Below are 11109 nucleotides of genomic sequence, written 5' to 3'. Positions count from 1 at the left end.
TGATCATCTTCATCAAGCATATCTGAATCAGCTTGCGGCAAGGTTGTCTTAACATCTTTATTTTCATCTGCAATTTATATGCGGTTTCAATTAGTTAAATATTAAATAGATTTTGAGTTTGGACTCTCTTTAATTTTAAATTTTAATATTATATTATATTTTTTTAATTATTTTTATTTAGTCCACGGGCCGGCCCTACCTATATTTCTCAAGCCCCATAGATCAGCAGACTTATTCAGGCCGGGCTAAAAAACCTTTTTCTTAAATGGGCTCCAAAAATCTTAGCCCAGCCCTATTAAATCCCGGGTTAGGCCAGGCCGGCCCAACGGGCCTAGCCCATATTGACGGCTCTACCCTTGACATGCATTCTGAGGCCAAAATGAATAGAGTTCATGGCAACAAAAGAAAAATCTTACCATTTTCATCATATCTTTGGCAATGAAGAATCTTTACTGACGAGAAGAGAAAGGGGAAATGCCTTCAGTTTCATAAAATATTCCTGCATTTTTGTCATATATAATTAATGAGTATAGCTTTGGTTGGTGCTATGTCAACTTCCCCTCCTTCATTCAAACTTGGAGCTTTTATAAATTATTGAATGTGCCAAATAATTTTGACTTGCTTTCCAACTGGATCTGCCTTTTAAATGTAGGAGTAATAATTTTCTTCGTGGCTTTCACTTTGGAAATCAATTTTTTCTTAAAGTCATGTGAGTGAGACCATTATGTGGGTAAAATCTTCCACTCATCCTCTATAGGTATGAGCAAAATACCAAAGAGCCAACTCATGAGTTATAGCAAGGTCCCATAAAGTTTTTGGCTTGAGGATTCCAGTCTGGATAGTAATTCACCAGATCAGAGAAAAAGATTGGCAGACTTCTCAAGTTAAGAGTCATGTCTATGCTAAAAAGAGTAATCCACAATCTTGCAAAACTTAGTACAAGAGGTACTCCAAAAAGATCCAGATCTGCAGGAACAAAGTTGCTTCTTTCCTCAGAGGAAACAACAGAAGTTATATTCCTCCCAAAAGCAAGATCCTTTTGTAATAGCACAGATCTTTCCAAGAATGAATCTGAAGTTATCAAACATGAAAACATATGTAGAGAATCTGGAAAGACAACAAGTGTCTTTGATTTCAAAAGTTACATGGTTCAAAAGATCAAATCTGTCAATCAAGCCTTAGATGCTGCTGTTCCAATCAGAGAGCCTATCAAGTTCCATGAAGCAATGAGATACTCACTCCTTTCTGAAGGCAAGCGGGTTTGCCCTGTACTCTGCATAGCCGCCTGTGAGCTTGTTGCTGGCCAAGAATCAACGGTGATGCCTGCTGCTTGCGGAATGGAGATGATAATCTCTATGTGTCTGATGCACGACGACCTTCCCTGCATGGACAATGGTGATCTCCGTCGAGGAAAGCTGTCAAATCACAAGGTTTTTGGTGAAAATGTCACTGTTCTAGCTGGTTATTCACTTGTTGCCTTAGCATTTGAGCATATGGCAACAACCACTAAAGGGGTGCACCCAAAAACAATGGTTCGTGCTGTTGGAGAACTAGCAAGATTGATAGGACCAGAGGGGGCAGTGGCTGGCCAGGTGCTTGACTTGCTGTGTGGAGATAATTCTGATACTGGATTAGAAGAGCTCAAGTATATTCATAGTCACAAGACAGCGGATTTTACAGAGGCCGCGGCCATTGTAGGAGCATTGGTTGGTGGTGCGTCTGAGGAGGAGATTAATAGAGTTAGGAAATTCTCGCAGTGTTTTGGACTGATGTATCAGGTTGTGGATGATATTCTTGATGTTACTAAATCCTCTGAGCAATTAGGAAAGACAGCGGGGAAGGATTTGTTGGCTAACAAATTGACGTACCCAAAGATGATTGGCATTGACAAGTCCAAAGAATATGCTCAAAAACTTAGCAAGGAGGCCAAGGAGCAGCTTGTTGGTTTTGATCCAGAGAAGGCAGCTCCACTACTTGCTATGACAGATTTCGTTCTTCATCGGCAAAAATGATCTTGTTAAGATGATTATTTATCTTTAATTGTACACATTTTATTTTTCATGGTAGGGATTAGAGCTCTTTCAATTCTTTTATCTCTAAATATGAATGTTGCTTAATTGTTCATGTGAATATTTTTGTCCAAAAGGACAATGTACGCCGTTGCCAGGGATCGAACCCGGGTCACCCGCGGGAATACTTACCACTATACTACAACGACTGCTTGTTGATTCACTAGGGAATGGAAGCTTCAAGGAGATTCAACAGATGAAATTTGTGATTCTGAATCAAAGATAAAAGATATTTATTTTGTCATTTCCTTGGTCAAATTTCACATTTCTCCCAACATCTTATTCTCTGTTTATATAAATCTTTTGAAGTTGCTAGAAATAGTCCAAGTTTTTCTCTTTTTGTTGTTTATTGGCTTGTTTTAGTTTAGCATGTTTTTTCTGCATACAAATCGAAGTAATGAATATTGTGCGTTTGTAGTGGTTTTGTGATTTGTCATATATGATAAGCTTGGTGTTCTTATGCTTATATTGCTTGGTAATTTGCATGATTTCTTTAGTACAAAGAGAGGCTGAATTATATAGGTACAAGCAAGGTTTTCTTAATGTTTGGATCAATAAAGAATTCAGAGCGCACACATTCTTATGTAGTAACATGGCCTAATTATCAGGGATCATAAAGAGTCTACTTTCATGTTTCACATTCTAAACTGATTGATTAATACAAACTAATCAAGATATATTGAGAATAATCTAAAAGTTTTAACAATGCTTTACTCCAGCGTGGAATCTGGTTGTCATGTTACAATGCGTCTCTCTTTTGACATTTTAAAATTATGCTTTTGCAAAACTCTGGCTACCTCCATTGTGTTCTTCAATGGAGTTCCTCTTTATTGTTTTCCTTCTTGGTAACAGTCTCCTCTTTTCTTTTCTTTTATACTATTTCAAGAACAATGGTATCAGCCCCTCTCAGATCAGAATCTTTCCTAAGACTCATCAGAAAGCTAATCATGAAGACTTTACAAGCATGCGCAAATTGCTATCAGTGTCTCTTCAAAGATTTGCAAGTGTAGCAGATGCAATTTTGAGGTGCCATCTTCAGACTGACTGGAACTGTCCACAAATTAAGGTTTTACCTGCTGTTAGGAAGTACATATTCTCATTGGCCTGCAAATTATTCGATGACACAAAGAAAGTTGAAAGATAGTCCAAGTATATTGAAGACATTTCCACTGGTCTGCTCTCTATGCCTATACATCTACCAGGAACAACTTTCAACCGAGCATCCCAAAAGATGCGCAAAGAGGTTCAAGAAGGCATCAATCAAAAGGAAAAGTGATCTATCAGAGAATAAAATTGCTACACCAGATGACATTTTGTTTCAGATGCTCCAGGCGACAAATGAGCAACAACAGTTTTTGAACGAGTCCGATATTGCTAGCTACATTGTAGGCTTACTACAAGGCGGCTATAGCACGGTTAACGCTGCAATAACCATTATTATGAAATATATATATGGCTGAGTATCCCAATATATACTCTGAGGTCCTTGAAGGTATGAAACTTCACTAATTCAAGAAATTCTCTTGCTTAGTTTTATAAAGTCTGTTTAGACTCGATTGTAATGAAAAGAAAGTGATCAGTATAATTTAGACACAAACACATATTGCTAACTGATTTCACTCATTTGGGCATATATCTTGGAGCAGAGCAAATGGAAATAGCCAACTCGAAAACTGCAAATGATTTGCTAAATTGGGAGGATTTAAGGAAAATGAGATATTCTTGGAATGTTGCAAGTGAAGTGTCCTCCAGTACATGGAACATTTAGAGAGGCCATTCAAGACATCGCTTATGATGGTTACATGATCCCAAAGGGATGGAAGGTAAGCTCGCTCATGTATATATCAATGTCATTCTATGGTATCTGTAAAGTGGAAAACTCCCTTGGTTACACTGGATAGCAGATGACACCCATAGAAACCAACATCACTTTCAAAATCCAGATAAATTTGACTCAAGGGAATGGTAATTGATGCATGTTTTAGTGGTACTTTACTTATTGCTTATCTTAATAATTTAGGTTGTTCATTGGATTCTTGAGAATAATTTGGGTTTTAACTCAAATTTGTGGTTAGATCTAATTTAGCTTTAATTGTGTATCTTTACACCTTTGAATCTATATAAGCATAATATCTAATATGTGTTCTATTCAAATGTGCATTTGCTCCATTTCCTGACAAATTTAAAGATTAACCTCCTTGTCTTTGTGGCAAACTTAGCATATAAAAATATGATCCGTCAAACAAAAGTTTTAGTTAGCAACTAAACAAATTACTCCAATTAAAAAAACAAATCAACTAAACCTTGGTTAGAATTGGACAAATTTGGTTATTATTATTATTGGAAAAAAGGTCAAATATATCTCAATCTTTCAAAAAAGGTATGTATATATCCTTCGTTATATTTTAAGATCGTATGTATCCCTACCGTCGTACTTTTGGACCATATATACTCTTTAATCAAACGGATAGACACGTGGCACCATCTCAATAAGTTACCCGATTTTTAAATTTTTTTCTTAAATCCAAACTTAAAAACCCAACACAATTATATCCTAACCCACTTTAAGACCCAAATTAAGGAAACCCTAACCAAAATGCGAGTAACAAAAGCTTCCAGAAATCTCCGATTTTCGATTCAAGCTTCTCAGCGTGCGTCTCTACCGCTTTCATACTCCATTCAAAAACTCTGGATTCCTCACCTTCACTGCACCCACCAGCTTTTTGTCATTCCAAAATTGTGGGTTTCAAAAAAATTAATGCTTTATCAAATTACAAAATTGAAATTGAATTACCTATGTAAGAGTTGGATTTGGAGGTAAAGCTAGTGAAACCAGATGGAACAAAGTTTGAAGATGATGAAAGTAATCTTTTATTGGAAGATTACAATTCTAGATGAACTCTGAATCGTCTCTGAGTTTCTCTCCAATGACTCCTATTTCTCTCTGAATCGCATCTTCGTTACTGTTAACAAACTCCTCTTTCTTGGGTAATTACTTAGTCATGAAGAACCTAAACAGAGTGGAATATACTAATTTAACGATTTAAGTTTTGTTGCTTTATATAATTATTGTAGTTATGAAGATAGTTGTAGATAATATATGCAATTTTAAGTTTCTGAGACAATCGAATTGATTTCTTAATTGTCTTATTAATGTTTTGGGTTATACTTTGATGTTATGAAGTTGTAAAGCTGTTGATTTTGTGAGTTTTCTGATCAAATACTTTGTTGGAAGGATTGCAGAAGTTTGTGGCAATGCAAAATGGGTGGGTTTTAATTTGGGTCTTAATGCGGGTAAGAATATAATTGAGTGGGTTTTTGAATTTGGATTTTTTTAAAAAATTAAAAAATTGGGTAAGTTATTGAGATGGTGTCACGTGTCTGTCCGTTTGATTAAAGGATATATATGATTCAAAAGTATTCCGCTTGATTAAAGGATATATATGATTCAAAAGTATGACGGTAGGAATACATATGACCTTAAAGTATAATGGAGGGTATATACATATCATTTTAAAAGTTCAGGGTATATTTAACATTTTTCCCAAGTTCCAACTACGATTGATTTATTAAGCCTAGGGCTTTTTCCGGAGCGTCCTATCCATAGTATATTAACACTAACTTCATAATAGTTAATTTTGAGATAACTAATTTCCAACCAAACGACCCTAAAGTTAAAATATAACAAACCTATTGAAAGTGATGAAATATGCAGCTGAACAGAACTCGGAGAGAGAAGAAGAACCCGGACGGAAGAGAGAAGTTTTAAAAAAAATTCAAGAAAATAGAAGTGCATAGGAAATAACAATTGCTTGGAAAACTAAAGAGGTTGAAAGATAAAAAAAAATTACTTTTCACATCGATTGAATTAAAAAGGCAGAAAAAGTAAAAAAATATTTGCAAAGCACAATAAAAACGGTAATTGGTGAGATAATATAAGAAAAATTAATACATGATTATCATTTCCAAAAATAGGCACAAAATTCCAAAAAAAAAGAGATACTAAAAATCGAAAATAAATAAATAATTAAAATCAAAAAATATTTTATCTGTTATGTTTGTAATTTAGAAACTTTGTTCATAATTAAATATATATATATATATATATTGTTAATTAAAATTTTACATAGATACTTTTGTAATTTACTATAAAGAATTGGACGGAGAGGTGTGAATTATTACTCCGTCCAATTCTTTATAGTAGGCAGAGCCGCAGAGACCACCAATGAATAGTTGCGTTGGCCACTTCAAAAAACAGCACAGACAGGAGAAACACGTGTAGCCACTTTTTCTCACATTGGCCATAACATTCTTGTTTATTCTTTGACAACCTTTGACTATTCTCTAATGTCCTTAATTATTTGTTCATTTTTAAATTAACACACTTAGAGGTTGTGCAAAATGTGGGTAAAGTTGAAGGTGGAATTCACATGCTTTCGACCTTTGGTAGAATTCGTATAAACATATGCAGTGCTTGTATATTCCCGATTCCATACTCTTACACTTGCTGGATAATGTGAAAATTTAGCTCTCAAGAGTCGAAAAATTCCTACTTCGATCGCCTTATGTTTATATTATATATAATATAATAGTAGAATCATGAAGTTTACCAGTACAAAAAAGAAGAAGAAATCTCATCGTTGAATTCTTTTGCAGTATTTACTTATTTGTTTGTCCCTATTGTTGACTAACAATCAATCATGCTTGTTATTATAAGTAAAAGTGGAGATCATTTAGATCTTCTCAAGTACGTCATATCGTTGGTGTTTCCTTTTTTGTTATGATTGTAAGGGGTCGTGGTAGAGTGTATTAGGAAAAATAACGCATGCATTAATATTATGTATTACTAGTACCTTGTTTGATACTCTTTTCCAACCTATGTATAATTAATGCTTGCATTAGTTATACACTCTATTGTGTATTAAGGTGTGTATTGCTAATACCATGGATTTCTAGGTATTAGCAATGCAATGGTTTATGCATGCATTAGATTAACTAATGACAAAACTACCCTCTAAGCCTAATAATAATAATAATTATTATTATTATAATAATGTGGGGGTATTTTTGTAAACAAATATTTTTAATAGTCTTTATACAAGGCTTGCTATTTCCAATACATCAAACCAAATAATGTATAAGAAATAATGCAAGCATTACTAATGCTTGCATTACTAATGCATCATATTCAGCATTATTCTTATACACTCTACCAAACGACCCCTTAGTAAGAAAATAATAATTGATATAATAAATTTATTATTTAATTCATATTAATTATGAAGTAGATGAATTAAATTTTTCAAGAAGATATACATTTTTCAAAATAATTAATTAAGGATATAATAGGTAAAAAAAATTATTCTTTTTAAATTTATCAAATTAACAAATAATTAGAGATAACTAAAAAAAAATGAACAAATAATTAGAAACAGGGGAGTATTCAACTTGTGAAAAACACACAAACTCCCATCATCACATCTAACACCGTCCATCAATATAATCAATCACACATCTTATAATTAGTATTAATGTGGTATAGTGAATGAGGTTGCTCTTGTCTTAATTAGAGATTTCATATTTGAGTTTTGAATATGAATTTTTTTTTGGTAGATAGTGTTTTCCCCCCGAATGGGACCCTATGCTATCAGAGGCGTTTTCAGGATTTTAAAATGATGGGTGCATTGATATAAAAATGTTGATATATGATATAAATTTGATCTTGACATTTAGATTTTTATTACTAAAAATCGTTAAAATTTTAAAATTATAGGTCTAAAAAATATATATATTACCAATTACCACTTAGAGAAGTGTTATCTAATTTTAGAAAGAAAAATAAAACAAAATAAATATAAAATTCAAATTTCTAACCTCGCGGAGAGAGATACACCCGATCATAATCGCATTATGTGATACTTCGAGTGTGAGTTCACACATCTATATTTCAATATTTTAAAAAAAATATAACACTACTATATATGATCTCGGAAGGGGACCATAGATTCACGTGAACCCGATGACCCCCTTAAATACGCCTCTATATGCAATGTGAATTCAAAAATAATTAAATTCTAATGCGGATAACGAACACTAAATCGATTCCCATTTTCCACACATGGAAATTGGACCCCCTCACCACTCTATATAATAGATCACCCCACCAACGATCATTTCATCCGTCTCAACAACAACCTTATTCAACTTTCTTGTAAGTCTTTTGTTTTACCACTAGAACCAACAAATAGTTCATTTCTTCTTCAGCAATGGCCACTGTTTCCTCAGCCTCTGCTGCTCTTAGAGCCATTTCTTCTTCCTCATACAAGCTACCCTCTGCCTTCCAAACTACTTCTCTTTCTCAAAAGATCCAATCTTTTAAACTCCCTAACCCTCTCATTTCTCAAACTCATAAACTTACTACTGCTTCCAGATCATTTTCCTGCAAGAGCCAGAACAGCTCAACAGATTCAACTAACAGTAAGAATATTTAACTTCTTTATCACATTTTATCAAAAACCTTATGTTCAATCTGTGATACTTATTTTTTTCTTGTTCTGTTTTTCTTTTTTGGGATATTTTCTTGATTTCAGCTGAAGTTCAAGAACTTAGTGTCTATGAGCTCAATGAACGTGACCGTGGAAGCCCTGCTTATCTTCGATTGAGCCAAAAGAATGTCAATTCACTCGGAGATCTTGTCCCCTTTAGCAACAAGGTACGTTTCTTTTTTGCAATCAAAATACCAGAACCTAGAACGAATCTTTTTTTCACTTTTTTATTCTTATGCTGATTATTGGTGTGTTGCAGCTATATACTGCAGACCTAAAGAAGAGAATTGGAATAACAGCAGGACTCTGCATTCTGATCAAGCACGAAGAAGAGAAGAAAGGAGATCGCTATGAAGCTGTTTACAGCTTCTACTTCGGCGATTACGGTCAAATCGCCGTTCAGGGATCGTACTTAACCTATGAAGACACTTACCTCGCCGTCACCGGCGGATCTGGCATATTTGCTGGGGTTTCCGGTCAAGTAAAATTGCATCAACTCATTTTCCCTTTCAAGCTATTCTACATTTTTTACTTGAAGGGGATCCCCGATCTGCCATCTGAGTTGTTGTGTACGGCGGTTCCTCCGTCGCCGACGGTAGAGCCAACACCTGAAGCTAAAGCTTGTGAGGATGGGGCCGCACTGAAAAATTACACTAATTAAGTGGGGGTGTTGATGTGCAAATCACAACTTTTGTTGGGGTCGTTCTGAATAATCAATAATTATGAGCTGTAGAATTAAAAAAAAGTAATATCATTGTCCTTTTATTTTGCAATTTTTGGTATGTTATTTGTTGTTTGTTGGTTAACCTATTTTGTGGTACTTTGTATGTATGCCCTATTTTCTGAATTGCATCCCTATGTGATAAGTTCCATCTTCTTTATTATAAAGTCCAGAAAAAGATAAAATAAAAAAATATAATTGATAATGCTAGGACGTATTTGTTCAATGACTCCCTTTTTTCTTTTTTTTCCGGCGTTCAGTATCCACATCGAACTAAATTTAGATTCGCACCAAAAAATCCTACATTGATGTTTGGGACTCAAATTCGAGACCTCTTAATTAATGATGAAAGAGTACTTATCATTCCACCAAGATGTTCAATGACTCCTAGTAAACTTGAAAATGACACTTTTTTATATGTTGGTAGTGCTCATTAGTTCAAGTTGTTTTCAGTTTAAAGTGTTTTATGTTGTGTGGTAGACAGTAGGTGTATTCAATTGTTCCTTTCATCAATATGGCCATTGGACCAATATATATTTATTAGAGTTGATAGTTAATTCTCCGTGTGTGTTTTAATTCTTTAGTTTTTTTTTTATCTGAACTGTCATCGTTTTTACAATGAGGTTTATTTTAAATAGACAGATGATGATACATAGTTCATATAGAAAAATGAATGAAATGGTGATAGTTCAAACAAAAAGAGTATATTGTAACACTTTTTTTATAAGAATAATTCAAAAGTGTATTTGATTATTATCTCTCTTTATTATAAACTCCTACTTCCAAATTTTCAATTTATCATGCCATAAGTCGAGTGCAAATTCTAATTAAATCTCAAATATTATTAGAACAATTATTAACATTAGTAATTAAAAACAATTATTTTATAATTTTATCTATCTATATCTATATACATCCGCGTCAAGCGTGATATGCTTCCCTTCTTTTATTTTACATATTAATAATGTTTCATTTATCACACAAAGTTTTATATACTAATTAATATGTCGTGATATATTTTCTCTATTTTATTTAACATGATAATATTTTACAGATCACACAAAGTTTAAATGTACTTATAAAAAAGAATAAAGTCCACGAATAAAAATTCTTTGAACTTTCTCTAGCGTAAATGTGTTTCCTCCCACTTTCCTTACCAAACAAAATGTGGAGAATATTAGCAACTAACGTTTTTTTAATTAATTAGAACACACAAAAACAGCCATGTACAGAACACCTAACACGATCCTAAAGTCCATATCATGTGATTTACTGATGATTTGTTTTCTTTTAAAATTGATAATAATATATATAAAATTATAAGGTGGAGTATTTTATAATCTGTGTTCATTAACACGTGCTTTAGAATATAATATTAGTTGGATTTTGGGATATTGGATGCCCCTAACTAAGTTATATTAATTTTATTTATGGAGCTCATGCACTTGATGGGCTTATTTACTAGTAATTCAAGATTTCAAGGTCTTATTTTTTGAGAAGAAATCCAACCAGTACGTAGATTTACAATAACATAAGGGGAATTTTGCAAATAACAATTATAATAAATGTATTTATATTCCATAGCTATAGTTTGTATATTTATGAGGTATAGCTACAGTTTAGCTGTCTCGTTAAGTATCCGGAATACAATAAATCACGATTAAGTATATTTGAATTAATCTACATAATCTTTTAACAAATGAACATCATTAATATATAGCAGATTTGTAATACGAAAAATGATTTAAAAATTGAAATTTCTTCTGTAAGCAAA

General features: G+C 33.2%; 2 protein-coding genes across 2 annotated transcripts; both read left to right on the top strand.

Annotated features, from left to right (window-relative positions):
- Positions 1-378: 378 nt before the first annotated feature.
- On the top strand, positions 379-2507 carry LOC102580033 (geranylgeranyl pyrophosphate synthase 7, chloroplastic-like). The gene has a single exon (XM_006363071.2). It carries the CDS (start codon positions 894-896, stop codon positions 2010-2012), a length of 1119 nt encoding a protein of 372 aa, XP_006363133.1. The 5' UTR covers positions 379-893; the 3' UTR covers positions 2013-2507.
- Positions 2508-8335: 5828 nt separating this feature from the next.
- Positions 8336-9266, top strand: LOC102577822 (allene oxide cyclase; the record flags this gene model as incomplete). Its single annotated transcript, NM_001288283.1, is given in 3 exon segments — positions 8336-8546; positions 8660-8781; positions 8874-9266. Coding segments are annotated over 3 exon segments (726 nt in total), but the record flags the coding sequence as incomplete, so codon positions are not given.
- Positions 9267-11109: the final 1843 nt, after the last annotated feature.

Source organism: Solanum tuberosum, unplaced genomic scaffold (assembly GCF_000226075.1).
Source record: "Solanum tuberosum cultivar DM 1-3 516 R44 unplaced genomic scaffold, SolTub_3.0 scf00423, whole genome shotgun sequence".
NCBI classification, from domain to species: domain Eukaryota; kingdom Viridiplantae; phylum Streptophyta; class Magnoliopsida; order Solanales; family Solanaceae; genus Solanum; species Solanum tuberosum.
The sequence above is the reverse complement of the archived record's forward strand: the minus strand, read 5'-3'. Positions and strand labels throughout refer to the sequence as shown.

What these genes read in the sequence shown, in the direction of transcription:
- LOC102580033 (XM_006363071.2), top strand. Translation starts at nt 894, where the DNA reads ATGTCTATGCTAAAAAGAGTAATCCACAATCTTGCAAAACTTAGTACA.